The sequence below is a fragment of the Bos indicus x Bos taurus genome, chromosome 3 (genome assembly GCF_003369695.1).
Source record: "Bos indicus x Bos taurus breed Angus x Brahman F1 hybrid chromosome 3, Bos_hybrid_MaternalHap_v2.0, whole genome shotgun sequence".
NCBI classification, from domain to species: domain Eukaryota; kingdom Metazoa; phylum Chordata; class Mammalia; order Artiodactyla; family Bovidae; genus Bos; species Bos indicus x Bos taurus.
This window is the reverse complement of record NC_040078.1, coordinates 52,222,674-52,249,557: the sequence shown is the minus strand read 5'-3', so window position 1 is coordinate 52,249,557 and position 26,884 is coordinate 52,222,674. Positions and strand designations below refer to the sequence as shown.

At 37.5% G+C, this 26,884-nt stretch overlaps 1 protein-coding gene across 1 annotated transcript in view; it reads right to left on the bottom strand.

Moving 5' to 3' along the window:
• Nucleotides 1-552: 552 nt before the first annotated feature.
• HFM1 (HFM1, ATP dependent DNA helicase homolog) overlaps nt 553-26,884 on the bottom strand; it is a 109,941-nt gene continuing 83,609 nt past the window's right edge. Inside the window, exons 30-38 of the mRNA XM_027536541.1 lie at nt 22,675-22,755; nt 22,314-22,429; nt 18,829-18,908; nt 17,728-17,831; nt 9,622-9,735; nt 8,162-8,252; nt 2,103-2,205; nt 1,849-2,000; nt 553-1,105 (exon numbers count right to left, since the gene is read on the bottom strand). Coding sequence (XP_027392342.1) covers nt 1,036-1,105; nt 1,849-2,000; nt 2,103-2,205; nt 8,162-8,252; nt 9,622-9,735; nt 17,728-17,831; nt 18,829-18,908; nt 22,314-22,429; nt 22,675-22,755 — 911 coding nt within the window. The 3' untranslated portion in view covers nt 553-1,035. The remainder of the gene's footprint in view (nt 1,106-1,848; nt 2,001-2,102; nt 2,206-8,161; nt 8,253-9,621; nt 9,736-17,727; nt 17,832-18,828; nt 18,909-22,313; nt 22,430-22,674; nt 22,756-26,884) is intronic.

Sequence of the window (26,884 nt, the reverse complement as noted above, 5' to 3'; positions counted from 1 at the left end):
ACTTTTCACTTAGCAGATCACAATAAGTCTTCTTAAATTAAACTGCTATTTCTTTAGTGTCAAAGTCTATGTATGCTAGATGAGCAGACTGCAGTGAACCAATTTTTCATTTTAATGGTGTTTAATAACCTTTAAAGGTTGTAGCATGATTGATTCAGATGCAGAAACACCAATTGTAAAGACGACTAAAATAAGGGCTGGTTGCTCTTACTTTTCAACAGAGACAAAGTCTTAAACTTGTTCTAAGTTTAATACATATGATGCCTCATAAATGTTTACTAATAACAGCCAACAACCTCATCTTCTTCTCTACTTCTCTTGTCTCTAAGGCTTTTACATCTGAAGAAAAATTCCTAAAGCTTCTGAAGTAGCTTCAACTTCACACTGTATCTATAAATAAATTAGATAATAAACACTGCTTAGCGTGCCTATGATACTACTTATTAATAAAGAAATCTGAGAGATAACTCACTGGAAAATAATATCAAATAACTTTTGCTGTATTAAAATCAACATAACAAAGTTAGAAATCACCACATTAAAAAACAAGTTAAAGGAAGACAGTCTACACTGATTAATGTTTCCTTTATTGTTGCTTGAAATGATATAAGAATAGGTTCAGACAGCCACTGGATTCTTAAAAATCTTTAGTAAAAAAAATTAATGGTGAAAAATTGATACAATAAATAGATTTACTGACCTACAAACATTTTGCCTTCCCAGAATTTCTTCTTAAGATAATATTAAGTTGGTTCTGGTCTAAATCCAATTAATAACCAAATAGTTATTTCTAAATGAAGCTTAATTATCAGCTTATGAAACAAAGCCTCTGTAAAAGTGCTTTTCATGAAGTTACAATATTATGGGGGAAAAAATCAGTCCAAATATTTTGTTGCAAAAAAAGTCAACAAAGTTGGTCAAATCCAAGAATAGAAAATCTGAACAAGTATGAACTGCTTTTTAAAAATAAAAATCATGCTTTGTAAGGTGTCCTTATAATTTGTCTTATTAATATAAAAAGCATTTTTGTCTGTTTTAGAAGATACCATCAAATATTCCCAGAAAAGACTTTATTTCGTCAGCTTCATCATCAGGATGATACCTACTGGGGGAAAAAGCAAATGTAAAAGTTAACTATTTTTATAACACAGATTTATAATAAATAATGTACTAAATATATAAAATGGATAAACTTGAAGATTGCTGAGAGGTAATTTATCAAACGAACTTCAATAGGCATAATCTTATAGGAAGTCTGGAGGAAATTAGAATTCATGAACTATGAAAGGTAGAGACAAGTATATTAGATAGATATTTCTTTAGACATATTGGAAAGTAGTGCCATTTAATCACTGTCAACAGGTCTCAAAACCTTGACTATTCAAGAGGGAAATGGAAACTGCTAAAGGTAACCATAAAAACGATCAGCAGTAGGGGCACTGATTAGACTTAACCTGACTTCTTCTTTGAACCTGTAGAATTATAACAGAACCTGGTGGCTGAAATACAACTAGAACATTAGAAAAATTAGCTGATCTCATTTCTCAAGTGACCTCATATTTCATATTATCAACATATTGTATTCAAATTAGTAAAAAAGTTTATCAATGTAATACAGTGTTTTAAGTACTAGCATCAAATACATAGGTTCTCAAAAATTGAGATATTTGATATTTTGAATTATCTTAGGGAGCTTAGCTAACCAGAGGTCTAAAATTTTTACATCTTTAAGTAAATAAAACATTTAGGTTCTGATCCTTAAAATGAACCAAGGGAAAAGGAATGCTGAAATTCTTTGTAGAAAGCTTTCACTTGTATAGTCTTAAAATATTTTTAAAGAGTTCTTACCTGAAATCAATCTCCTTTTTACATTCATTTCTAATAAAGCAATCCACTTTCTCATTAAAATTTGAAGAGTTTGATATTTTTTCAGAGTGAGTAAAGCATAGCTTTTCAATCTCTGGTGACAGACTTTGTTGTTTTCTTTCTTGTAAATGGACCTATATTTTAAGGTTAAAAAAGTCAGCAACCATTGAAGGTTTAACTATTCAGGCAGTATTTAAAAGAAAAAAGAGAGAAGTGTTTCTTCTTATAATACTTGCATTTCCAGATTGTTGAGGTAATTGTGTCATGGAGGATGCACCAAACTTGGACACAGCAGAATTTGATAAATAAATATCTGGCTTCTCATGTGATGAAACAAAACTAAAAATCAAAATGAATTACTTGGTCAATTGTGGCATATAAGAGAAACAAACCATTCTAATTTAGATCAATAGTAATTCTTTGGAAAATATGATTAGCTTATCATATTCATCACCCATAAAATTGATGCTCTATTTCTTAGACTCATGGTGAAATTGGTGTCTCTTCTTTCTTTTTGACAAAAAAGCAATTTGTATATTCCAAATTAAATATGAATACTACTTTTAAAGGCCTACAGAAACAATCATTCAGCAGTTTTCATTAGAATTGAGTCTTAGTCATCTGTAATCAAGCAGTCCATAAATCTTCTCTAAATCCCACTTGCTTAACTTTTAGTATCCTTTCCCTATTTTGGTCTCACTGTAGACAGACATCTCTAGTTATCTTCTCATGTGTAACTGTATATTAGTGTTCATCTTTAATCTTTTATATTAAATTCATTCATTAAAAAACATTTCATGATTCACTACCATAAGCCAGATATTGCACTAGGAGCTAAGTATAAGTAGTAAACAAATCTTTAGGAGGTGATCACCTATAGAGGTGCAGACAATAAACAAACAGTAAACATAATTACAGATCCTGAAGTGATATGAAGGAAATGAACTGAGTAATAATATAGTAGATAACAGTGTGGAGCACAAACCCCCTTTAAAAAGACGGTCATGGATGCCACTCTGAGGAGGTGACAATTTAAGCTGACACAGGCTAAAATGTGACAGTCATGCAAGGAGCTACAAATAGTAGATGGTGTAGGGAAGAATCACACATATTGCTAGGACAGAATCTTTTTATCTCTTATAGCAAGGAATGGCAAGGAATTAAAACAGTAAAAAGAGTATGAAAGGAAGAGCATGTGTCTCCTTTTCATCATAGACCCTCAGCGCTCACAGGCCTTCCCAGCAGCAACTTTTGGCACCAGTTTCTCAGAGGTTTCTTGATAGAACTCCATTTTAAACCCACCTATTTTCTGTTGGTCACTTTTAAACTCTTCCAAAATTATTTGTACTTTTCTAAAGTTGTGGTGCACAACACTATTCATATGCCTTATTACTTTCCTACTTTGATTTGCCTACTTTCTTTATACCCATGGCTTTGTTCCACTGTGATGCTTCTAATCTGTTTACTGTGTATGACTTAGAGTTAGAACCAATGAATGGAAATGATAAAAAGACAAATTTTAAAAGCTAGTGAATGACCTGAGAAATCCAAACATGAAACAAGCACTATAGAATGAATAAGCTCCTGGTCACTGGAATTGTCTTGGTGGAAACAGCACGATTACTTGCCGGTAATGTTGGATGGTTCCTTTCAACTCTGGAATTCTATGAAATCTATGATTCTGTGATGTAGATACTAATGTTCAGTAAAATGACTAAATAATAGCAAAAATATTATATGACACTTACAAACTTAAAAAAATTTTTTAAAGTAGGAGAAATAACTCTTTAGTAGAAAACTGAACCCTGAATAAAAAGTTACCAATATTTCTTCTCTGTGGGAAAGTTTTGGTTCTGGCTATAACTTCTCTCCCTTACGTTCTAATCAAGTACAACATACAAATGTATTTTACATTTCTACAAAGACACTTTACGTTGAACACTTCTAATATATTTTTTTTCAAATGTCTCATATGCTGTATATCCTTAAATAATATTTATGTCTACCCACTTGTCATTTATTCTTCCCTGTTCCTTTACTGCAATATTCTATCAATTTCTAAATCTATTCTTGAAATGACTCAAAAATCCAATTCTCTCTCTCAGTTTCTATCACCTCTGCCCCAGTTGAGGACTTATCATAGCCTGCCTTTCTCACTGGCCACTATGCTCCTGGTGGTCCTACCCTCTACAATTCATTCTACATATCACTGCTGGAATGGTATTTTTCTGATTGAATTATATAACTTTAATAGTTATAAGCTTAAATAGCCTTCAGTTCAGTTCAGTTCAGTTGCTCAGTCATGTCCAACTCTTTGCAACCCCATGAACTGCAGCACGCCAGGCCTCCCTGCCCATCACCAACTCCCGGAGTTCACTCAAACTCACGTCCATCGAGTTGGTGATGCCATCCAGCCATCTCATCCTCTGTCGTCCCCTTCTTCTCCTGCCCCCAATCCCTCCCAGCATCAGAGTCTTTTCCAATGAGCCAACTCTTCGCATGAGGTGGCCAAAGTACTGGAGTTTCAGCTTTAGCATCATTCCTTCCAAAGCAAACCCAGGGCTGATCTCCTCTAGAATGGACTGGTTGGATCTCCTTGCAGTCCAAGGGACTCTCAAGAGTCTTCTCCAACACCACAGTTCAAAAGCATCAATTCTTTGGCGCTCAGCCTTCTTCACAGTCCAACTCTCACATCCATACATGACCACTGGAAAACCCATAGCCTTGACTAGATGGACCTTTGTTGGCAAAGTAATGTCTCTGCTTTTCAATATGCTGTCCAGGTTGGTCATAACTTTTCTTCCAAGGAGCAAGCGTCTTTTAATTTCATGGCTGCAGTCACCATCTGCAGTGATTTTGGAGCCCAAAAATATAAAGTCTGACACTGTTTCCACTGTTTCCCCATCTATTTCCCATGAAGTGATGGGACCAGATGCCATGATCTTCGTTTTCTGAATGTTGAGCTTTAAGCCAACTTTTTCACTCTCCTCTTTCACTTTCATCAAGAGGCTTTTTAGTTCCTCTTCACTTTCTGCCATAAGGGTGGTGTCATCTGCATATCTGAGGTTATTGATATTTCTCCAGGCAATCTTGATTCCAGCTTGTGTTTCTTCCAGTCCAGCGTTTCTCATGATGTACTCTGCATAGAAGTTAAATAAGGAGGGTGACAATATACAGCCTTGACGTACTCCTTTTCCTATTTGGAACCAGTCTGTTGTTCCATGTCCAGTTCTAACTGTTGCTTCCTGACCTGCATACAAATATAGCTTAAATATCTTGGATGGTTCTTCACTGCCTACTATGGAGATCAGAACCCAGAGCTGGCTAGGCTACAATGGGTCTATAAGCATTATTATTATTTTTTGGATAAGGGGTGCTGCAGATACTTAAAAAAATTAGTTGTCAAAATTTAAATGTCAGGAGATGTCACATAAATTTTAGATTCTTAGCTTTTTTGAAAAATCAGAAAATCTGACAACACTAGACTTACAGTTCCTGCACCGCAACATCTGGTTAACTCTGAGCAGTGGTTATTTCCTTTAGAGGGGGCACTCTGCAGTTACCCTTGGCCCATCAGATCTGGAAGCAGTTTGAGTTTGTGAACTCTGACCTACTGGATACAGCACAGGTATCTAAATATGGCCCCTCACAGACCTCAGCAATCTTAGCCTTAATTCTGTGCCAACATTGACCCACTTTACTGACCCTTGAGCACCAGATGCCTTTTCAAACCTTATCCCTTTACATACACTCTTCTACCTGGAATGCATACAGTTCAGTTGCTCAGTCATGTCTGACTCCTTGTGACCCCATGGACTGTAGCATGCCAGGCCTCCCTGTCCATCACCAACTCCAGGAGTTTATTCAAACTCATGTTCATTGAGTCGGTGATGCCATCCAACCATCTCATCCTCTGTCATCCCCTTCTCCTCCAGCCTTCAATTTTTCCCAGCATCAGGGTCTTTTCCAATGAGTCAGTTCTTTGTATCAGGTGGCCAAAGTATTGCAGTTTCAGCTTCAGCATCAGTCCTTCCAATGAATATTTGGACTGATTTCCTTTAGGATGGACTGGTTGGATCTCCTTGTAGTCCAAGGGACTCTCAAAAGCCTTCTCTAACACCACAGTTCAAATCATCAATTCTTTGGCACTCAGCTTTCTTTACGGTCCAACTCTCACATCCATACATGACCACTGGAAAAACCATAGCCTTGACTAGATAGACATTTGTTGGCAAAGTAATGTCTCTGCTTTTTAATGTGCTATCTAGGTTGGTCATAGCTTTTCTTCCAAGAAGCAACCATCTTTTAATTTCATGGCTGCAGTCACCATCTGCAGTGATTTTGGAGCCCAAGAAAATAAAGTCTGACACTGTTTCCATTGTTTCCTGATCTATTTGCCATGAAGTGATGGGACTGGATGCCATGATCTTAGTTTTCTGAATGTTGAGCTTTAAGCCAACTTTTTCACTCTCCTCTTTCACCTTCATCAAGAGGCTCTTTAGTTCTTCTTCACTTTCTGCCATAAGGGTGGTGTCATCTGCATATCTGAGGTTATTGATATTTCTCCCAGAAATCTTGATTCCAGTTTGTGCTTCACCCAGCCCAGCATTTCTCATGATGTACTCTGCATATAAGTTAAATAAGCAGGGTGACAATATACAGCCTTGACGTACTCCTTTCCTGATTTGGAACCAGTCTGTTGTTCCATGTCCAGTTCTAACTGCTGATTCTTGACCTGCATACAGTTTTCTCAGGAGGCAGGTCAGGTGGTCTGGTATTCCCATCTTTCCCAGAATTTTCCAGTTTGTTGTGTTCCCGACAGTCAAAGGTGTTGGTGTAGTCAATGCAGCAGAAATAGATGTTTTTCTGGAACTCTCTTGCTTTCTTGTTGATCCACCGGATGTTGGCAATTTGATCTCTGGTTCCTCTGCCTTTTCTAAATTCAGCTTGAACCTCTGGAAGTTCACGGTTCACGTACTATTGAAGCCTCGCTTGGAGAATTTTGAGCATTACTTTGCAAGTGTGTGAGATGAGTGCAATTGTGCAGTAGTTTGAGCATTCTTTGGCATTGCCTTTCTTTGGGATTGGAATGAAAACTGACCTTTTCCAGTCCTGTGGCCACTGCTGAGTTTTCCAAATTTGCTGGCATACTGACTGCAGCACTCTAACAGCATCATCTTGTAGGATTTGAAATAGCTCAACTGGAATTCCATCACCTCCACTAGCTTTGTTCATAGTGATGCTTCCTAAGGCCCACTTGACTTTGCATTTCAGGATACCTGGCTCTAGGTGAGTGATCACACCATCGTGGTTATCTGGGTCATGAAGATCTTTTTTTGTATAGTTCTTCTTTGTATTCTTGCCACCTTTTCTTAATATCTTCTGCTTCTGTTAGGTCCCTACCATTTCTGTCCTTTATTGTGCCCATCTTTGCATGAATTGTTCCCTTGGTATCTCAAATTTTCTTGAAGAGATCTCTAGTCTTTCCCATTTTGTTGTTTTTCTCTAATTCTCTGCATTGATCACTGAGGAAGGCTTTCTTATCTCTCCTTGCTACTCTTTGGAACTCTGCATTCAAAGAGGTATAGTTTTCCTCTTCTCCTTTGCCTTTCACGTCTCTTCTTTTTTCAGCTATTAGTCTTTTCTTTTATACCTGTTAAACTCGGTTTTGTTTTTGTAATGTTTATTTATTTTTGGCTGTGTCTGATCTTAGATGCAACACACAGGATCTTTGGGATCTATGTTGCAGCAGGCGAGATCCTTCCATTACAGCATGTGGGCTCAGAAGTTGCAGTGTGTGAGCTTAGTTGCCCCACGGCAAATGGGATCTTAGTTCCCTAACTAGGGATCGAACCTGTGTTCCTTACACTGGAAGGCAGATTCTTAACCACTGAACCACCAGGGAAGTCCATCTCCCTGTCAAACTCTTATTCAGTTTTCACGTCTTGTGAAAAGTGAGGATTCCTCACCTCAGCCCCAAAGACCATGATTCAGTAGTAAGTCTAGCATGGGGGCCCAGGAATGTGCATTTTTAATGTGTTCCCCTAGGAGTTGGACATAACTGAGTGACTAAGCACGCACACACACACACACACACACACACACACACACGGCAATTTTGATTTGTGTGGTCTGACAAGAGGACTTTGAGAAACACTGCTCTAAGATTAAGAGGGCTTAGCTTGGCTGATACCCTACTGCTTCTCTGCCATCTAATGACATGATCCTCCTCTCTACTTACATGTCATAAAAATATAAAGTTGTAAGTATTTGAAACCAAAGTTCTAAAACTTGCCTCTTAGATGATTCTCTTTGGAACTGGCCTTTTGATTCTTGGAATGGTAGCTTACTTTCCCCAGTACTTGAACTCAAAGTGTTTCCAAATCCTAGGTAAAGAGATAACATTTTGAAATAAAATACCAGGAAACAGATGAATAAAGCTTTTCACAAGTTCTACAAGGACTCTCTCCAAAAAGACATGATCTGGTTAAAGAGAGAATGAAAATTCTCAACAATTAAATTTACTGTACATATATAAAACAAAGGAGTGAAGTTAATGGAGTAAAACTACATAACACATAGGTTAGCTTATTAGTCACTATATTAAAAGGCCCCCAAACCACTTTTATTCATTTATAAGCCATGTAAATGATCAAGTCAAAGTTATTCAATATTTTCAGTGATCTACAAAGGGCTGATTTCCTGCCGTCAGCCATCCTGGGACAGAGTCTCTCCATCTCGCTATCTTGTCTTATACTTATCTAGGTTTTCACTTCTCTGTTTTAGTGAAATAGGCTGAATTTGCCAGTAACTCAAAGGCCTAGTTCCATTATTTTTGGATTGTATATGATTTAAACACAATATCTAATACAGGAGAAACTAATTGTTTCCTCTTAATTATTTACACCTGAAAAGTCAATTCATGTATTATTTCTGCTAGAAATAATATTTTATGTTGTTTACTAGCATATAAGAATATTTTAAAAAATGTAATATTTTAAAATATAGCAGTTGTTTACATGTCCATCCTAAACTCCCTAACTATTGCTGCCCCCCATCTTCCTCTCTGCCCCTGCCAACCCCAGCAACCAGCAAGGACCTACTGTATAGCACATGGAACGCTGCTCAATGTTATGTGGCAGCATGGATGGGACAGGAGTTTGGTGGAGAATGGTTACATGTATATATATGGAGTTTGGGGGAGAATGGTTACATGTATATGTATGGCCGAGTCCCTTCACTGTTTACCTGAAACTATCACAACATTGTTAATCAGCTATACCCCAATGCAAAATAAAGTTAAAAAAAGTGGAACATTTTTGTCTTTCAAAAACATTACCAGACCATGTAAATCTTAAAATGTAGAGCAGGATAGTCTCTTTTACGAGGGAAAATTCAATAAATCTTAATTTTAATACAGCCTTTAGCAACAGAAGGGACAATAGAATAGAAAAAACTCATTCGCTATATCACCATTATGGAATAACCTTGACCTCTGTGCTAGAGATAGGAAATGTTATGTGTGAGAGGGCCACATTTTTAGTTTTGCTAAAAACTATAATCTGAATAAATCAAAGCTAATTAAGTACACGCACCAAAAAGGCAAATAAAATTAGTTTAAAAAACTTGACTGAAAAACATTTGAGGAATTTCTCATGAATTATTTCATTCTAAAATACATACATTTAAAATTAAATACATACAATACATATATACAAAAATACATACAAATGAAATATATTTCATGCTATTTACCTGATGTTTTTGTCTTCTCAGTTTCAGCTGAAAAGCTAGTAATTTCTACTAAGTTTTCATCATCAAAGTCATCCCAAATTTCATTTCCCAATTCAAAGTTCACTTTCAAAACTTCTGAAAATGAGAAATTACTTTTAATCGCATCTGTCAAATTCTAGTTTCCATATGCATTAAGATTTTTGTTGAACAGAATTGTTGAGGGGCTTTTTCACTTGAAGTTATAGAATAGGTCCATCAAGAAAAATCTGTCATGTGTTTGTAAGTAAGTATGCTGCTGATGCTAAGTCATTTCAGTCGTGTCCAACTCTGTGCAACCCCATGGACTGCAGCCTACCAGGCTCCTCCGTCCATGGGATTTTCCAGGCAAGAGTATTGGAGTGGGTTGCCATTGCCTTCTCCCATAAGTAAGTATCAGTTCAGTTCAGTTGCTCAGTCATGTCCAACTCTTTGCGACCCCATGAATCGCAGCACGCCAGGCCTCCCTGTCCATCACCAACTCCCGGAGTTCACTCAGACTCACGTCCATCGAGTCAGTGATGCCATCCAGCCATCTCATCCTCTGTCGTCCCCTTTTCCTCCTGCCCCCAATCCCTCCCAGTATCAGAGTCTTTCCCAATGAGTCAACTCTTCGCATAAGGTGGCCAAAGTACTGGAGTTTCAGCTTTAGCATCATTCCTTCCAAAGAAATCCCAGGGCTGATCTCCTTCAGAATGGACAGGTTGGATCTCCTTGCAGTCCAAGGGACTCTCAAGAGTCTTCTCCAACACCACAGTTCAAAAGCATCAATTCTTTGGCGCTCAGCCTTCTTCACAGTCCAACTCTCACATTCATACATGACCACAGGAAAAACCATAGCCTTGACTAGATGGACCTTTGTTGGCAAAGTAATGTCTCTGCTTTTGAATATGCTATCTAGGTTGGTCATAACTTTCCTTCCAAAGAGCAAGTGTCTTTTAATTTCATGGCTGCAGTCACCATCTGCAGTGATTTTGGATCCCAGAAAAATAAAGTCTGACACTGTTTCCACTGTTTCTCCATCTATTTCCCATGAAGTGATGGGACCAGATGCCATGATCTTCGTTTTCTGAATGTTGAGCTTTAAGCCAACTTTTTCACTCTCCTCTTTCACTTTCATCAAGAGGCGTTTTAGTTCCTCTTCACTTTCTGCCATAAGGGTGGTGTCATCTGCATATCTGAGGTTATTGATATTTCTCCAGGCAATCTTGATTCCAGCTTGTGTTTCTTCCAGTCCAGCGTTTCTCATGATGTACTCTGCATAGAAGTTAAATAAGCAGGGTGACAATATACAGCCTTGACGTACTCCTTTTCCTATTTGGAACCAGTCTGTTGTTCCATGTCCAGTTCTAACTGTTGCTTCCTGACCTGCATACAGATTTCTCAAGAGGCAGGTCAGGTGGTCTGGTATTCCCATCTCTTTCAGAATTTTCCACAGTTTATTGTGATCCACACAGTCAAAGGCTTTGGCATACAGCAGAAATAGATGTTTTTCTGGAACTCTCTTGCTTTTTCCATGATCCAGGGGATGTTGGTAATTTGATCTCTGGTTCCTCTGCCTTTTCTAAAACCAGCTTGAACATCAGGAAGTTCACGGTTCACATACTATTGAAGCCTCACTTGGAGAATTTTGAGCATTACTTTACTAGCATGTGAGATGAGTGCAATTGTGTGGTAGTTTGAGCATTCTTTGGCATTGCCTTTCTTTGCGACTGGAATGAAAACTGACCTTTTCCAGTCCTGTGGCCACTGCTGAGTTTTCCAAATTTGCTGGCATATTGAGTGCAGCACTTTCACAGCATCATCTTTCAGGATTTGGAATAGCTCCATTGGAATTCTATCACCTCTACCAGCTTTGTTTGTAGTGATGCTTTCTAAGGCCCACTTGACTTCACATTCCAGAATGTCTGGCTCTAGATGAGTGATCACACCATCATGATTATCTGGGTTGTGAAGATCTTTTTTGTACAGTTCTTCTGTGTATTCTTGCCACCTCTTCTTAATATCTTCTGCTTCTGTTAGGTCCATACCATTTCTGTCCTTTATCGAGCCCATCTTTGCATGAAATAATCCCTTGGTATCTCTAATTTTCTTGAAGAGAGTAAGTATAGGTACTTACTCTCTTCAAGAAGAGAAGTAAGTAAGTATAGGTACTTTTAAAACCATAAGCATCATTATCTATTGACATATGAAACACATTTTTCAACTATTAATACTAAACAGAGGTCTTGAGTAGTAGTTTTCTAAAGCACTGGGGTCAAGCATTATTGAGTACTATAGTCAACCAGTTTTTTTTTTTTTTAGTCAACCAGTTTTATTTACATTACATGTAGTGATTGATTACTACACTAAATTTAATTTTCAAGGTATTTTTCTAGATAAAATTAATTTTCCCTCTTAATTTCTGCATAAGAATAATCTTATTCCAAGATTGGATTGTAATAGCTTCTAAAATGGGCTTCCTATCCCATCTCCTTTCCTTACAAGCAGTTAATTTTGAATATTGCTATGAAAATATATCTTTATTTTTCTCCTGCTAAAATATCCTCAGTGTTATCCACTGTATATAACCTGGGTTTAGAGCCAGACTACCCATTGTATGTAGCCTGAGTTAGAGTCAGACTACCCAGGTGAAAATTCCACCTCTCTGATTTACTGGTTCGATGATATTAGACAAGTAATTTAAACTCTGAGCCTAGTTTTCTCTTCTGCAGAACAGGGATAATAGTACCTAACACATATGATTATTATGGAAACTAAATGTCTTTACCTGTGCAGTTTTCCACAGTAGTGTGTTAATAAATAGTAATAATTTGTTTCTCCAAAAAATCTTGTGCATATATATGTATTATATGTATTTATTATATGTAAAGGATGTGTGATTGCAGCCATGAAATTAAAAAATGCTTGCTCTTTGGAGGGAAAGTTATGACCAAATAGATGGCGTATTGAAAAGCAGAGATATTACTTTGCCAACAAAGGTCTGTCTAGTTAAGGCTATGGTTTTTCCAGTAGCCATGTATGGATGTGAGAGTTGGACTATAAAGAAAGCTGAGCACCAAAGAATTGATGCTTTTGAACTGTGGTGTTGGAGAAGACTCTTGAGAGTCCCTTGGACTGCATGGAGATCCAACCAGTCCATCCTAAAGGAGGTCAGTCCTGGGTGTTCATTGGAGGGACTGATGTTGAAGCTGAAACTCCAATACTTTGGCCACCTGATGCGGAGAGCTGACTCATTTGAAAAGACTCTGATGCTGGGAAAGATTGAGGGCAGGAAGAGAAGGGGACAACAGTAGGTGAGATGGTTAGATGGCATCACCGATACAATGGACATGGGTTTGTGTGGACTCTGAGAGTTGGTGATGGACAGGGAGGCCTGGGGTGCTGTGGTTCATGGGGTCGCAAAGAGTCAGACACGACTGAGCAACTGAACTGAACCGAACTGAAAGGATGTGTAGCACACAATTTACACATGATAAAATACATAGCACGCTCAATTGTAAATTCCACACATCTAATTGATTATCACTGAATGTTTCTATTGAATTTTGCCAAACTCTTGTTCTGTATCAACATATGGTTGCAATTGATAAATGTAGTTCTCACATTCATTTGTCAATTCAAATGTTGGTTGATATTTTAGTTGACTTTAATAAAAGTTGGAGAAGGAAATGGCAACCCACTCCAGTATTCTTGCCTGGAAAATCCCATGGACAGAGAAGCCTGGTAGGCTACAGTCCATGGGGTTGCAAAGAGTCAGACATGACTGAGCGACTTCACTTTCTTTCTTTAATAAAAGTAAAACAACAAAGACATGTTGGAACTTCATTCATTCAACCAAAGACTTAAGCAACTTCTTCGCTGAATTAGATAATAATTTTCCAATGCTAGAAGCATATTCTTTCAATTTTCCATGCTATCCACAATGTAAGGGCTACAGACATGACACTGACAAACCTAACTTCTAACATTTTCTCCATCACTTTCTTAAGTATAAACAATAAGTCAAGCCATGATTTGTATTGTTTGCTGACTTCTACGATGTAAAGATTCCCACTATGTGTCACACTGGTAGCTTGATTTCAAGCTACCAGTGTGACACAACTGAATGCAAAGTTGGAAGAAATGCACAATAACACCTCTTCATGAAGTATTTCCATCGTATAAATACAAATATAGATGTAAATTTCATGTGTTAGTGTTAGTTACTCAGTCGTGTCTGACTCTTTGTGACACCATGGACTGTAGCCCATCATGTTCCTCTGTCCATGGCATTCTCCAGGCAAGAATACTGGAGTGGGTTGCCATTTCCTTCTCCAGGGGATCTTCCCAAGCCAGGGATCGAACATGGTCCTCCTGCACTGCAGGCAGATTTTACCCACTGAGCCACCAGGAATACGGATAATAGTAAAATGTAAAAAAAATAGTAAAATAGAATAATGAGGAAATGGTTAGTTTTTAATATTTATAGTCTTAGTTTTTAATATAATTTATTTAATTGAAACTTTATATAATTAAAGTTTAATAATGCCTGAAAGAATCCCCTTATACTCTCACAAGCTGGTATAAGCTCACTCCAGTAAAATTTTTCTTCACTTTAAATAACCTCTACACTATCCAAAACTTTCTCTATGCTTTCACTCTACCTCCAACTCCAGTTCACATTATTCTACTTTTGTACCTTGATAACACGAGAGAAATATCAATAACCTCAGATATGCAGATGACACCACCCTTAGGCAGAAAATGAAGAGGAACTAAAAAGCCTCTTGATGAAAGTGAAAGAGGAGAGTGAAAAAGCTGGCTTAAAGCTCAACATTCAGAAAATGAAGATCATGGCATCTGGTCCCATCACTTCATGGGAAATAGACGGGGAAACAGTGGAAACAGTGTCAGACTTTATATTTTTGGGCTCCAAAATCACTGCAGATGGTGACTGCAGCCATGAAATTAAAAGACACTTACTCCTTGGAAGAAAAGTTATGACCAACCTAGATAGCATATTCAAAAGCAGAGACATTACTTTGCCAACAAAGGTCCATCTAGTCAAGGCTATGGTTTTTCCAGTGGTCATGTATGGATGCGAGAGTTGGACTGTGAAGAAAGCTGAGCGCCAAAGAATTGATGCTTTTGAACTGTGGGGTTGGAGAAGACTCTTGAGAGTCCCTTGGACTGCAAAGAGATCCAACCAGTCCATTCTGAAGGAGATCAGCCCTGGGATTTCTTTGGAGGGAATGATGCTAAAGCTGAAACTCCAATACTTTGGCTACCTCATGCGAAGAGTTGATTCATTAGAAAAGACTCTGATGCTGGGAGAGATTGGGGGCAGGAGGAAAAGGGGACGACAGAGGATGAGATGGCTGGATGGCATCACCGACTCGATGGATGTGAATTTGAGTGAACTTCGGGAGATGGTGATGGACAGGGAGGCCTGGCGTGCTGTGATTCATGGGGTCGCAAAGTGTCGGACATGACTAAGCAACTGAACTGAACTGAACACATACATATCTATGTTGTACAAAGAGAAGTAGGTACAAAGTGCAATGGAAATATAGAGAAGAGGACCATCTGGCTAGATGGGCTGCTGCTGTTTAGTTGCTAAGTCATGTCCAATTCTTTTGCGACTCCATGGACTGTCACCCACCAGGCTCCTTTGTCCATGGCATTTCCTAGGCAAGAATACTGGAGTGGGTTGCCTGCTATTTCCTTTTCCAGGGGATCTTCCTGACCCAGGGACCGAACCCAATTTTCCTGCTTGGCAGGCAGATTCTTTACTACCTGAGAATCCCTGGCTTGATGGGGACTGGCAGCTAAAGAAGGAAGAGACTTGAGCATATTTGTATGTTGGAAAGTAAGAGACCATAGCAAGAAGATATTGAAAATAAGGGCAAAAGAAGGGAGACAGTTAGTCTCCAAAGTTCCAGGGGAGGCAGAACTGGAAAAATTAAGATTACAGATGAAAGGATAAACCTTAAATAGAAGAAAAGATAATTCTTTTTTTTAAAACAGTTAAGGATGAGTACAGAAACAGAAAAATATATAGTTGTGGGGTGGAAAGTTGAAAGAGTTCATATATCATAGGTTTGATTTTCAATTCTCCACTGATAATTAAAAGTCAATTTCATTTTATAGAAATGGTATTGCTTGGGAATCAAGAGATATGGAATCTATTTCTAGCCTTGCCATTAATTAGATATGTGATTTTGGACAAGTCATTTAATCTCTTTGAGTCTTGGCTTCTTTCACTGTAAAATGAGAGTTGCACAAAGGTCCCTTACAATTTAAATTGTACAATTCAACATGCTTTATCATAAAATTTCTAAAATCTTTTTTTCTTCTCTTCTTGAACATGGAATACAGATGATAAAAAATGCCATGTTTTTCTTAAAATAGTCTTAAGAGCAATAGTTGAATACATTTAAAATATGTTTTGCCACCAAAGACTAATGTGTAAAAAGTATAATGAATATACTCATTTACTATTAATAATAGTACCAGATACTATATTAAGGGCTTTACATACATTATCTCATTTAATCCTAAAATTCCTAATATATAACCAGATGATGGAATTGAGACAAACTGGGAAGTTTTGAAAAGTCACTCAACTACTAAATGAGCTAGGATTTGAACCTAGACAGATTATTTCTATATCCTGCAAGTTTAATTACTATATTATACAACTTCTTTAAAAAAAATGGGGGAGGCGTTCAGTAAAAGATGGGTATAGTTATTATTGGGGTTTAAAGTATTTAGATGAGACTTTTATATCATAATAAAAATAACATTTGGAATGGCAGGTGGGAAAGAAATAAAAGTAGAAAAACTATTTAAAGACAACATGAAAGTAATCAGAGGGAAGGATAAACTCTGGCATGGAGAAGGGCAGGGGATAGAGTAGCTATACAAGGAGTAAGTTAGAGGGCTATAGGTTGAAGAGAGATAAAGATAAGAGGGCTAGCAATCTTACACTTTCTATCCATGTTGTAATGATATTTTTCAGGCTTTCAACAAATTGGATAAATGCTCTGATATTCTAGGTGAGGTTAGGGGATTTTTTTTTTTTTATATTGGGTCTAACGAGTGCCACAGTGTCATAAGGGGTGGTGGGTACTCAAGTCCTTGCCTACTTCAGATCTTAAACTATGGCTAATGACAGCAATAGAGTGAAAGAATAAAAGAAAGGGTGGCAATAGAAGTAAAAAACAATACACATAAGAAATTGTTTTCAGAAAACCCCAAGCTTACCATTTCTATGTATAGGTACTTGAATAAACAACTTTATGGCCAGAATTATTTCTTACATGTTTTAACAGACTGGCTATTGGTACCATGACCCAAAGAAATGGTACTATTAACGGCAGGATAAGGACTAAGGAGGAACCAGGCCCAACACTGAAGAATTTATATGTATTATTTCATTAATTTAATGACAGACACAGATATAAAGCAAATCTATATTACAAATGAGTTATATCCCATAAACTGGGTTATAGTCTCACATTATCATAGAGACTGTAAAAATTATAGTTTTAAGATCTACAGAGATATTAAAGTCACTAAATTTTCTATTCTTTAATTTTAAAGATAAGATTAAGCTCAAAAGAGGTTAAATAATTTTACCAAGGTCACACAGCTATTTTGTAAAATGAAACTAATTTTATAAACAAAAAAATTATTTCAAATAATTCTAAAGACACATAAAAGTAACAGTTTGGTATTTTAATACTTTAAATGTTCAAAGAGCCCTTATATTTCAGCTTTTCCTCATATTATCTTTTTAAATTAATTAATTTATTTTAATTGGAGGCTAATTACTTTACAATATTGTGATGGTTTTTGCCATACATTGACATGAATCAAATAGTCAATGCTATGTAGGAAAAGATTGTAAAAATCTGTGACAGACACAGAAAGACCATCTGAAATAACAGACCCAAGAATTTGAAACTGGTTCAATAACTAAAGAGAAAAATGTTGACATTAGTAATGATAATAATTTTAGATGCTGGTTTTTCAATAACATTGCTTGTCAGTCCAAAGTAGTGATAAATCATATTCTCTCTCAAGTCAATATCAACAGTAATTTACCTTTGTCTTGATATGCAGATGGTTGTTGTTGACTTTTTGTATAGATCTCATGCTGATCCCTCTGCTCCATTATAGGCAATTCAGGTGTGTTTAAATATTCTGACCTTTATAAAGATAAATAAAACCATGAAAATGTTAAAGACAATATTACAATTAATCTGACTTTGAAAACTACTTATTCATATAAGTGAGAAAAAAATTGGTTCATCTACTCAGTACTTCTATGATTAACTGTGCTAGCTTGAGTAGTAAAGGGTTAAAAAAAATTTCTGTTTAATGGAAGTGACAACTACTTAGGTCGTGTAGTCATCTTCACATGTCCCCATAGATTTCTGATATCTGTGTGTAGCCTTAAAAATTTATTGCTAATGCTTCTTTCAGTTAGATAACAAAAGCTAGGATCTCTTGAATACTGTTGGCATCTATTCTGATTGGTCAGTGGCTGTTCTGTACTGACTGTTAAGTATATTAAATGTCATCCCAGCATATGGAATACCCTTATCTGGAAGGGAAATTACATATACTGTTATTTTTCAGGCATCATAATATAGGAAAAGAATGCTGAGTTCTCATCTAGAGCCCTCTGCTTACTAGGAATATGAGTTTTGGTTATTTCATCCATATAATGAGATAAAAATACCTTGATTTATAAGCCAGGTTGTTGCTAAGGTCAAAAGAAATAATGCATAAAAGCTCAATTTTTAAGTTATAAAATATTTTATAAATCTGAGATATTATTAATATAGAGTGGGCCCTAAACAGAAAAGACTGGACTTTATACACTAACATGATTTCCCCTTTTAAAGTATACTCTTGTCACCTGTTAAGTTTATAACCTGAGAGCATGACACATAGGATGACTAGTTTTTCCAAGAAAGAGATGATTTGATCTATGTTAAAAGTATACTATAACTACAGAGTTCTAAAAAAACCTGGGGGTACAAAAGATAAAACTCTTATGATGTCATTACCGCATTATAGAACTAACTAATTACTATGATTTAAAGGTAGCCAGTAACAATCTTTCTCTGAGTAAATGATTATTTGGAGAAACAGTTTATGATGAATAGTTTACCTCAGATATTAACATTATATTTGTACCTTGCTATACTGGGAAGAGAAGGTTTTGGAGCAAAACCAAAGTCCTTAAGGTCCACACTTGGAGATTTATTCATCTGCATCTATTAATGAAAAATAATAAGTTCAACTATCAATTTCACATCAATACCTTTTAACAAATGAGACAAACAGCAAAATTTCTGCTGACACATATAGTCCCCAAACCAACAAATTATAAGAAACACAGGCTAATTCTCAATTCAAATCTCCTTCTCAGGCCCTTCTTAAATGCTGATATTATTCATGCTTCTTCTTCACTAGGCCATCTTCTCTTTTCACTCTACACATTCTCAAAGATCTCATTTCTTCCCATGGCTTCAGTTACCATCTACACATAAATGACTCTCAAATCTGTAGCTCTCTGTAGATTTGAGCTCAGTTCTCTTTCTTAATTTTCTAGTTCAGCTCTCTCCTGACTTTCAAACAGCTATATCCAACTGTTGATAGAACATCTTTACCTAGACATCTTGTAGGCCTCAAAATTCAGTATTTCTCAAATGAACTTATCATGTCTCTATTCCTCCAAACTTGCTTTCCCTTTAGAGTTTTTACCCTAGTGAGGCCCCACTTTTTCCTCAATTGCTCAAGCCAGAAAGTGAAAGTGAAGTCACTCAGTCGTATCCAACTCTTTGTAGCCTACCTGGCTCCTCCATCCATGGGATTCTCCATGCAAGAATACTGGAGTGGGTTGCCATTTCCTTCTCCAGGGCATCTTCCTGACCCAGGGATCAAACTCAGGTCTCCCACATTGCAGGCAGACTCTTTACTGTCTGAGTCACCAGGGAATCCCAGAAAGCTGGGCATCATCTTTAACAATTCTTTCTACTTCACCTCTCATAAGCAATTAAGTACCAAGGTAGCTGATTCTACCTCTGAAAAATATTTTAAACCCAGCCACTTCTCTCCATTGCTACTGCCACTACATGAGACTAGGCCATTGTCTTGCCTGGATTACTGTAAAACCTCCCAAATGAATCCTTATGCTCTTTTTCTATTATCTCTAATCCATTCTCTACATTGCATCCAGAGTGAACTTTACAAAACAGCCACTGATTAAAGTCCTTTAGTGATTTCCCTTTCAGGATAAAGTCCAAATCTTTAAAATAGCAAAATTGTTTTCATGACCGAGATCCTACTTATTTCTTCACCCTTATCTGTCTCCACCCTCCTACTTGTACATGAACTCCAGATATACTGCATTACTTCAGTTTTTAAAAAGATCTGTATCTCTTTCTCTGCCCTGGGCCACTGCATATTCTCTACATCTGAAATAATTTTCTAACCCTCTTCACCACTACTCTGGTATTCACCTCTCGCCATACTTGGCTTATGCCTATATATCCTTCAGGTCTTAGTCATGTTTATCAGGAATCCTTTCCTGGCCTATTGAAAATGGAGTGAGTGTACTTTCTATATAAGTTCAAGTTATCTCACACTTCGGTCACAGAATCACTCATCACAGTGTGTTGAAAAAACCTACTTACTTATTTGTATCCTTCACTCAACTGTAAGCTCTACGAGGACTGAGACTAAAACTTTCTTATCATTGTATCCTCCACATCTACTATAGTGCTTGGCACATTCTTGGTGTTCAATGAATATGAAAAGGAAGGAAGGAATGATGTGGAATAAATATGAAAAAAAAAGAAGGAAAAAATTGGGATACTAAAAAATAATTGTCTCAGAAAAGGTGGTTGCCATTTCAAATTGCAAACCGCTCCATGTTTTCCAATAGTCTCCATATTTTAGCCTGATGACTCAGAATCTTCTTTTTATAAAAAAAACCCTAGAAAAGAAACCAGCCAATCCTGTAGGACATCAACCCTGAATATTCATTGGCAAAACTGACGCTGAAGCTGAAGCTCCAATACTTTGGCCACCTGATGTGAAGAGCTGACTCACTGGAAAAGACCCTGATGTTGGAAAGAGTGAGGGCAGACGGAGAAGGGAGAGACAGAGGATGAGATGGTTGGATGGCATCACCGACTCAACAGACAAGAGTTTGAGCAAACTCTGGGAGATAGTGAAGGACAGGGAAGCCTGGTGTGCTGCAGTCTATGGGGTCTCAAAGAGTTAAGACACAACTTAGAGCTGAACAACAACAGAAAAGAAACAGGTGCTCTGTCATTTTCTTGGCTCTGTTCTGTTCTGTTCTGTGAAGGTGAAGTTGCTCAGTTGTGTCTGACTCTCTGCGACCCCGTGGACTGTATCCATGGGATTCTCCATCCACGGGATTCTCCAGGCAAGAATACTGGAGTGGTTTACCATTTCCTTCTCCAGGGGACCTTCCCAACCCAGGGATCGAACCCAGGTCTCCCGCATTGGAGGCAGACGCTTTAACCTCTGAGCCACCAGCTTGATCAATTATTTTGCCCTGGATGACCAAGGCTTATAGTTAGTCTGCTAGTGACTTATCAACCAGAAGGAATTCCCATTCCTTCATCACTTGAAAGGGAGACTCAGTACTCATCTAGGAGAGTGATGATGAGTCACTCTCATAAGTCACAATTAAAATCGGCTTTAGATTTTCTGGTGGCTCAGAGGTTAAAGCATCTGCCTGCAATGTGGGAGACCTGGGTTCCATCCCTGGGCTGGGAAGATCCCCTGGAGAAGGAAATGGCAACCCACTCCAATATTATTGCCTGGTGAATCCCATGGACAGAGGAGTCTGGTGGGCTACAGTCCACGGGGTCACAAAGAGTCGGACACAACTGAGCGACTTCACTTCACTTCACTTCACTTCATTTAGATTTTCCAGCCCAGTCCACCACAGATGGAGCCAGGAAAAGGCAAGAGGATCTAGTTTCAATTGCTGAACCAAAGCAAGCTACATACCCCTCTCCATTTCCCTCTCTCCAGTTTAAAAAATTAAAAAAAAAGGCTAATGAAGGAAAGGTTTGTATAACTATGCTCCAAACATGGATTTATAGATTAATTATTAAAAATTATAGTATCTTTCCCTATGGGCTTCCCTGATAGCTCAACTGGTAACGAATCTGCCTGCTATGCAGGAGACCCCGGTTCAATTCCTGGGTCGGGAAGATCTGCTGGAAAAGGGATAGGCTACCTATTCATGACTGAGTCAGACATTTCCTTCACACTTTTCCTATAGAAACCATATTATGAATAAAAGTCATATTCCTAGTCAAGCCTTTATGTAACTCGAAAGTACTTCTGTGGATACCTATCTAATTGATACACAGCCTGGTAGGCTACAGTCCATAGGGTCGCTAAGAGTCGGACACGACTGAGCGACTTTCCTTTCACTTTTCACTTTCATGCATTGGAGAAGGAAATGGCAACCTACTCCAGTGTTCTTGCCTGGAGAATCCCAGGGACAGGGGAGCCTGGTGGGCTGCCATCTATGGGGTCGCACAGAGTCAGACACGACTGAAGCGACTTAGCAGCAGCAGCAGCAGCATATATATTTAACTATAGAACAAGGGATAAATGTTATTAAAACTAACCTTCAGACGTTTAACTGGAGGAAGAGATGAAACAGCATTTCTATTTCTTAAATCAGATAAATATGAAGAAATTGTTGATTCTTTCCCTTCTGACTTCTGTGCAACTCCAGTTTTACCTATGAAAGGAAATTCTAGATTCTTTAACTTCAATTTTAGGTATTATTCAAATAAGACCAAATTTCTGCAACATTTCTAATCTAATATTTACTTTTTAAAAATGTTGTCCACAAAAGAATAAAAATTATTTGAGTTATAAGCTGCATAATATAAATATCATGTATAGATAATCAGGGTATGATTACTATTCCTCAAAGAACTTTTAATTTTTAAAATCTGAAATAAACTGTTTTATGGAACTCACAGCAGTCATGTCCACATGTATGTTTATTTTTACAGTGATGATTACATTCTCGGTTCCCAGGTTTTTTGCAAGCAGTCATTCCTAAATCAATATAAGGGGAAAAAAATCTTTTTCACTGTATCTATTAACACAACTGTTAATTATAATTAATTTTTATCCACCTCTTTCCTTTCTGATGGTACAAAAAGATCATGATTTTCACACTTCCTCAAAAATTAACCCATTTCATATGTATTTTCAAAAGATATTCTGATAACACTCAGTCCCTGCCTACCATCAGCTCTATCCCAGCTTTTCACAAGAAGCACTGAGTCACCTATAAGCTTCTCTTAACCTCCCTAATATATTTATTTATTTATTTTACTTTACAATATTGTATTGGTTTTGCCATACATCAACATGCATCTGCCACGGGTGTACATGTGTTCCCCATCCTGAACCCCCCTCCCACCTCCCTCCCAATACCATCCCTCCTAATATAAACAGAATTAAATATCACAGAATATCAGTTAACTCTTGCTGAATGAGGTAAGAATGTGGGTGGAGTTTTGAAACTTTTTTTCTACTTTATACTTAAGCCTGAAAAATCTGGAAAGAAGCAAACCTCATGGCATTTTGTTGGCACCAGAGACAGCAGCTAATAGATAGGACACTATGCATATTTAATAAATGTTAGAAATAAGTGCTTTAGGGATATAAATAATTTTCTATATGAATTCACAGAAAGAAGAGATTGCTTCCAGCTTGACCCCTGTAAGCTAGAATTAATACACCTAAATACATAATTTATTCTTCATTTATTATATTTAAGTAGGCTTTTTCTTGATTCCAACTGTCCAAACAACATGTAGGAAGGGAGAGACATTTGAACTGATCCTGGAAGGACAGACATGATCTGGACATGAGAAGGGGACCACAGGAAGATGTCCCAAGCCAGAGCATAATATCCAAAGGCAGCAAACCACAGACTAGAGAAAAGAATTGGTGTATTTTCACTGGAGCACAGATTTTTAAATGAATTAGAAATGCTGGAGATAGTGAAGAGCTTTGAATACTTCTGTAATCTTTCTTGGACCTTTACTCTTCATTTTCAGTGTGTTACTCAATCAACCTTTTTCAAAGCATGGCATAGCTAAACAAAGATAATATCTATATAGCACCCTGGGGTAAATGAATAAGGCTGCTCACCATATGAGGGAACTAGTTAGATGCCACGAGACTGAGAAAATCAATATATTGGGTACTGAATAAGTAATAAAATATTATGGGCAGCTGGAAGCTGATAGCTAAACCACAGTGTTCCCAATTGAACATAAACAATTTTGGTAAAATATAAACAATACTCAGATAAGGCCACTCTATGATTATAATGGAAGACAGATGTGAGACTACTGTATAATTATTTCTGAAAGTAGAGACAAGGACACTGAAGAACCACAAAAATAACTAAACATCTCCCTCTTCTGGCTAATGCAAATGACTACCATTTCTTTAATCCGTTCATCTCCAAGACAAGACATACCAAAATATCCAATACCCTACTTGCCAACAGCACCCAATCTAGAATTGACCTCTGCTTTCCCTAAGTCCTTCTAAGAATTGCCTGTCACAAGCTGAACTCCTATAGTAGGCTCCTTCTGATTCCCTGAGATGACCCACAGTTCTGCAGATGCTATACTCTCCTTTGAGGCAGCAGTTAGAAACTACCTAACTTTCTTCAAATATGGGTTTCCCAGGTGGCACAGGGGTAAAGAATCTGCCTGCCAATGCAGGAGACACAAGAGATGCAGGTTCAATCCCTGGGTCAGGAAAATCTCCTGGAGTAGGAAATGGCAAACCCCTCTAGTATTCTTGCCTGGAAAATACCATGGACAGAGGAGCCTGATGGGCTACAGTCCATGGGGTTGAAAAGATGGGATATGACTGAGCGACTGATCATCATCATCATCTCAAATACAGGTATGCTCCTAGTGGCCCTTGTCTGAAAGTTTTTAACATTATATTTTACAAGGTGTGCCACAGCTTGAGAAGTTTTGCCACAGGTTGAGAAGTTTTGTCCCAGTTCACGACCTCTGGTTTCCTTGAATCCAGTCCTACCATGTTACAATTTATTTTATATGCTGTTGCTTAGTTAATCCTCCCAAAATTCAGCTCTGATCAGATCATCTGCTCACTTAGAAACATTAGTTACTTCCTGCTGCCAACAAAATTAATTCCATATTTAAGGTCCTCTATGATGTAATTCTTATCATCCTTTTTAGGACCCACATTAACCCTTACCATCAAAATATATCTATTTGCCATTAGTATTAAAACAGTCCCAAGCCTTTCTATGACTGTACCTCTGATATTACCTCTTGTCTTAGAGACTTTGTCTATCAGAAGCCTATCAACTTTCAAGACCGACTCAAATAGCACCTCTATCATGGAGATCTAATCATTAGGAAATCACTCTGATCACCTAAATTGGAAGTGATTTCTCTCTCCTTTGAGCCCTTATGGCATTTGTTTGTCCCTCTCACTAACTGTATGCTGCCTTATACTTAATGTATTTACATGAAAAACTCAGTAAAGAAATATAGGGCACCCTAAACTAGAGTAAGATAATGTGAGTCCTAATATGGGATGTTCTCTGTAGAAAACAGGGATTAAAAATAAACTGTTTTGTTATCTCACGAAGTAAAAAGATAAAATGAAATTATGTATGTGACTGCATTTTAAAATTAAGTAATAAACTAATATATTAGTATATGTATTAACTCTACTATTACATTAACTAAAGGTTATACAAGTAAGTATAGAATTATTTTGACTGCTATGAAGGAGAGGAGCACAATGCTATATAACAGGGGAATGGTCTGGTTAGGAATGTTTTGGAAAGCTTCCCTAAGGAAGTAATAATTGGACTGAGGACTGAAAAAAGAGCAGCATTTACAAGGGGTAGGAGAAAGAATGTTTCAGGCAGAGGGGATAGCATATGAAAAAGCTCTAAGACAAGGGAAAGCATGGCATACAAATTAAAAGAAGGTCAAAAAAAAAGGTCAATGTGGCTGATGCTCAGTAAATAAGACAGAGTGCATGAGATGAGACTACATTGGTAGAAAGATCAGTCTATGTTCCTAGGGAAATGGCTCTATCATGGCACTCTGGTGATTGCATGTCACCACCTAGGCAAGGCTCTGCTGGTTACAGAATGCCCTCTGATCTTCCCTGGAACATGTCAAGATATGTGGTCTTGCGAGGAACTGTTTGTAGGCCATTTCTCATCTGCCTCCTTGGCTTGTAGGAGGCTCCCTATTTTGCATAAGGCTGCCAAGAGGCAGTTTCTCATCTGTCTCCTGGTTCTAGTCAGGCATACGACTGTCCACTTTGCCTCTTTCAAGCACACCTATAGGCTATAAAACTGCTTAGCTATCACCTAGAGTTGACTCCTCAAAAACAAAGCAACTCATCTTTGATGATATCTGGCCCCTCCAGTTCAGTGTCATCCTATGAGATGATGGATACATGCAGCTGATATCATGCTGATCTTGTTTTGCCATCTGTGTAAGTAATAAACTGTCTAAACACATTTGGGTCTCTTGGGTCCTTACTAGTCAACCCTATTGGAGGTGAAGCAAGACTTACATAGCAGCTGGCACCCCACTGCTACTTAGGAACTCACTGATTATGTGATAATATGGAAACTTGTTGAGAATGTTAATGATTTGTATTTTTATTCTAAGAGCTATGGGAGCCACTGAAGAGTTTTAATCAAAGAGGGAACATAACTGAATCTGCATTTTGAAAAAGTAATCTGTGGAGTATAGTATGGAGAATGGATTTGAGAGAGGACAGAGTAGATGCAAGAAAACTAGTTAAGAGGTTACTGTAAGAGAATAGATTTGAGAGCAGACAGAGTAGATAAAAGAAAATTATGGTAACAGTCCAGAGTGGTAGTATTAGCAGATTCAAAGAGAATGGACTAATTTAAGAGATATACAGAAGGTAAATGTATTTTTCAAGCAGAATCAAGTTAGTGTTTTTTTTTTCCTTGAGCAATATTTTATTTTCTCTGAAGCTTTACTGCCTTCCTTTTAGTCTAGCTATGTCTATCTTAAGTTTCCTTATTAGTTCATTCAATATTCCAAAGATAAGGACAACCACATGAAAACACCTTGCCGGACTCCCGCCTCAATAGTTATCTCTTTTCTAGAGCCCTCCAGCCTCC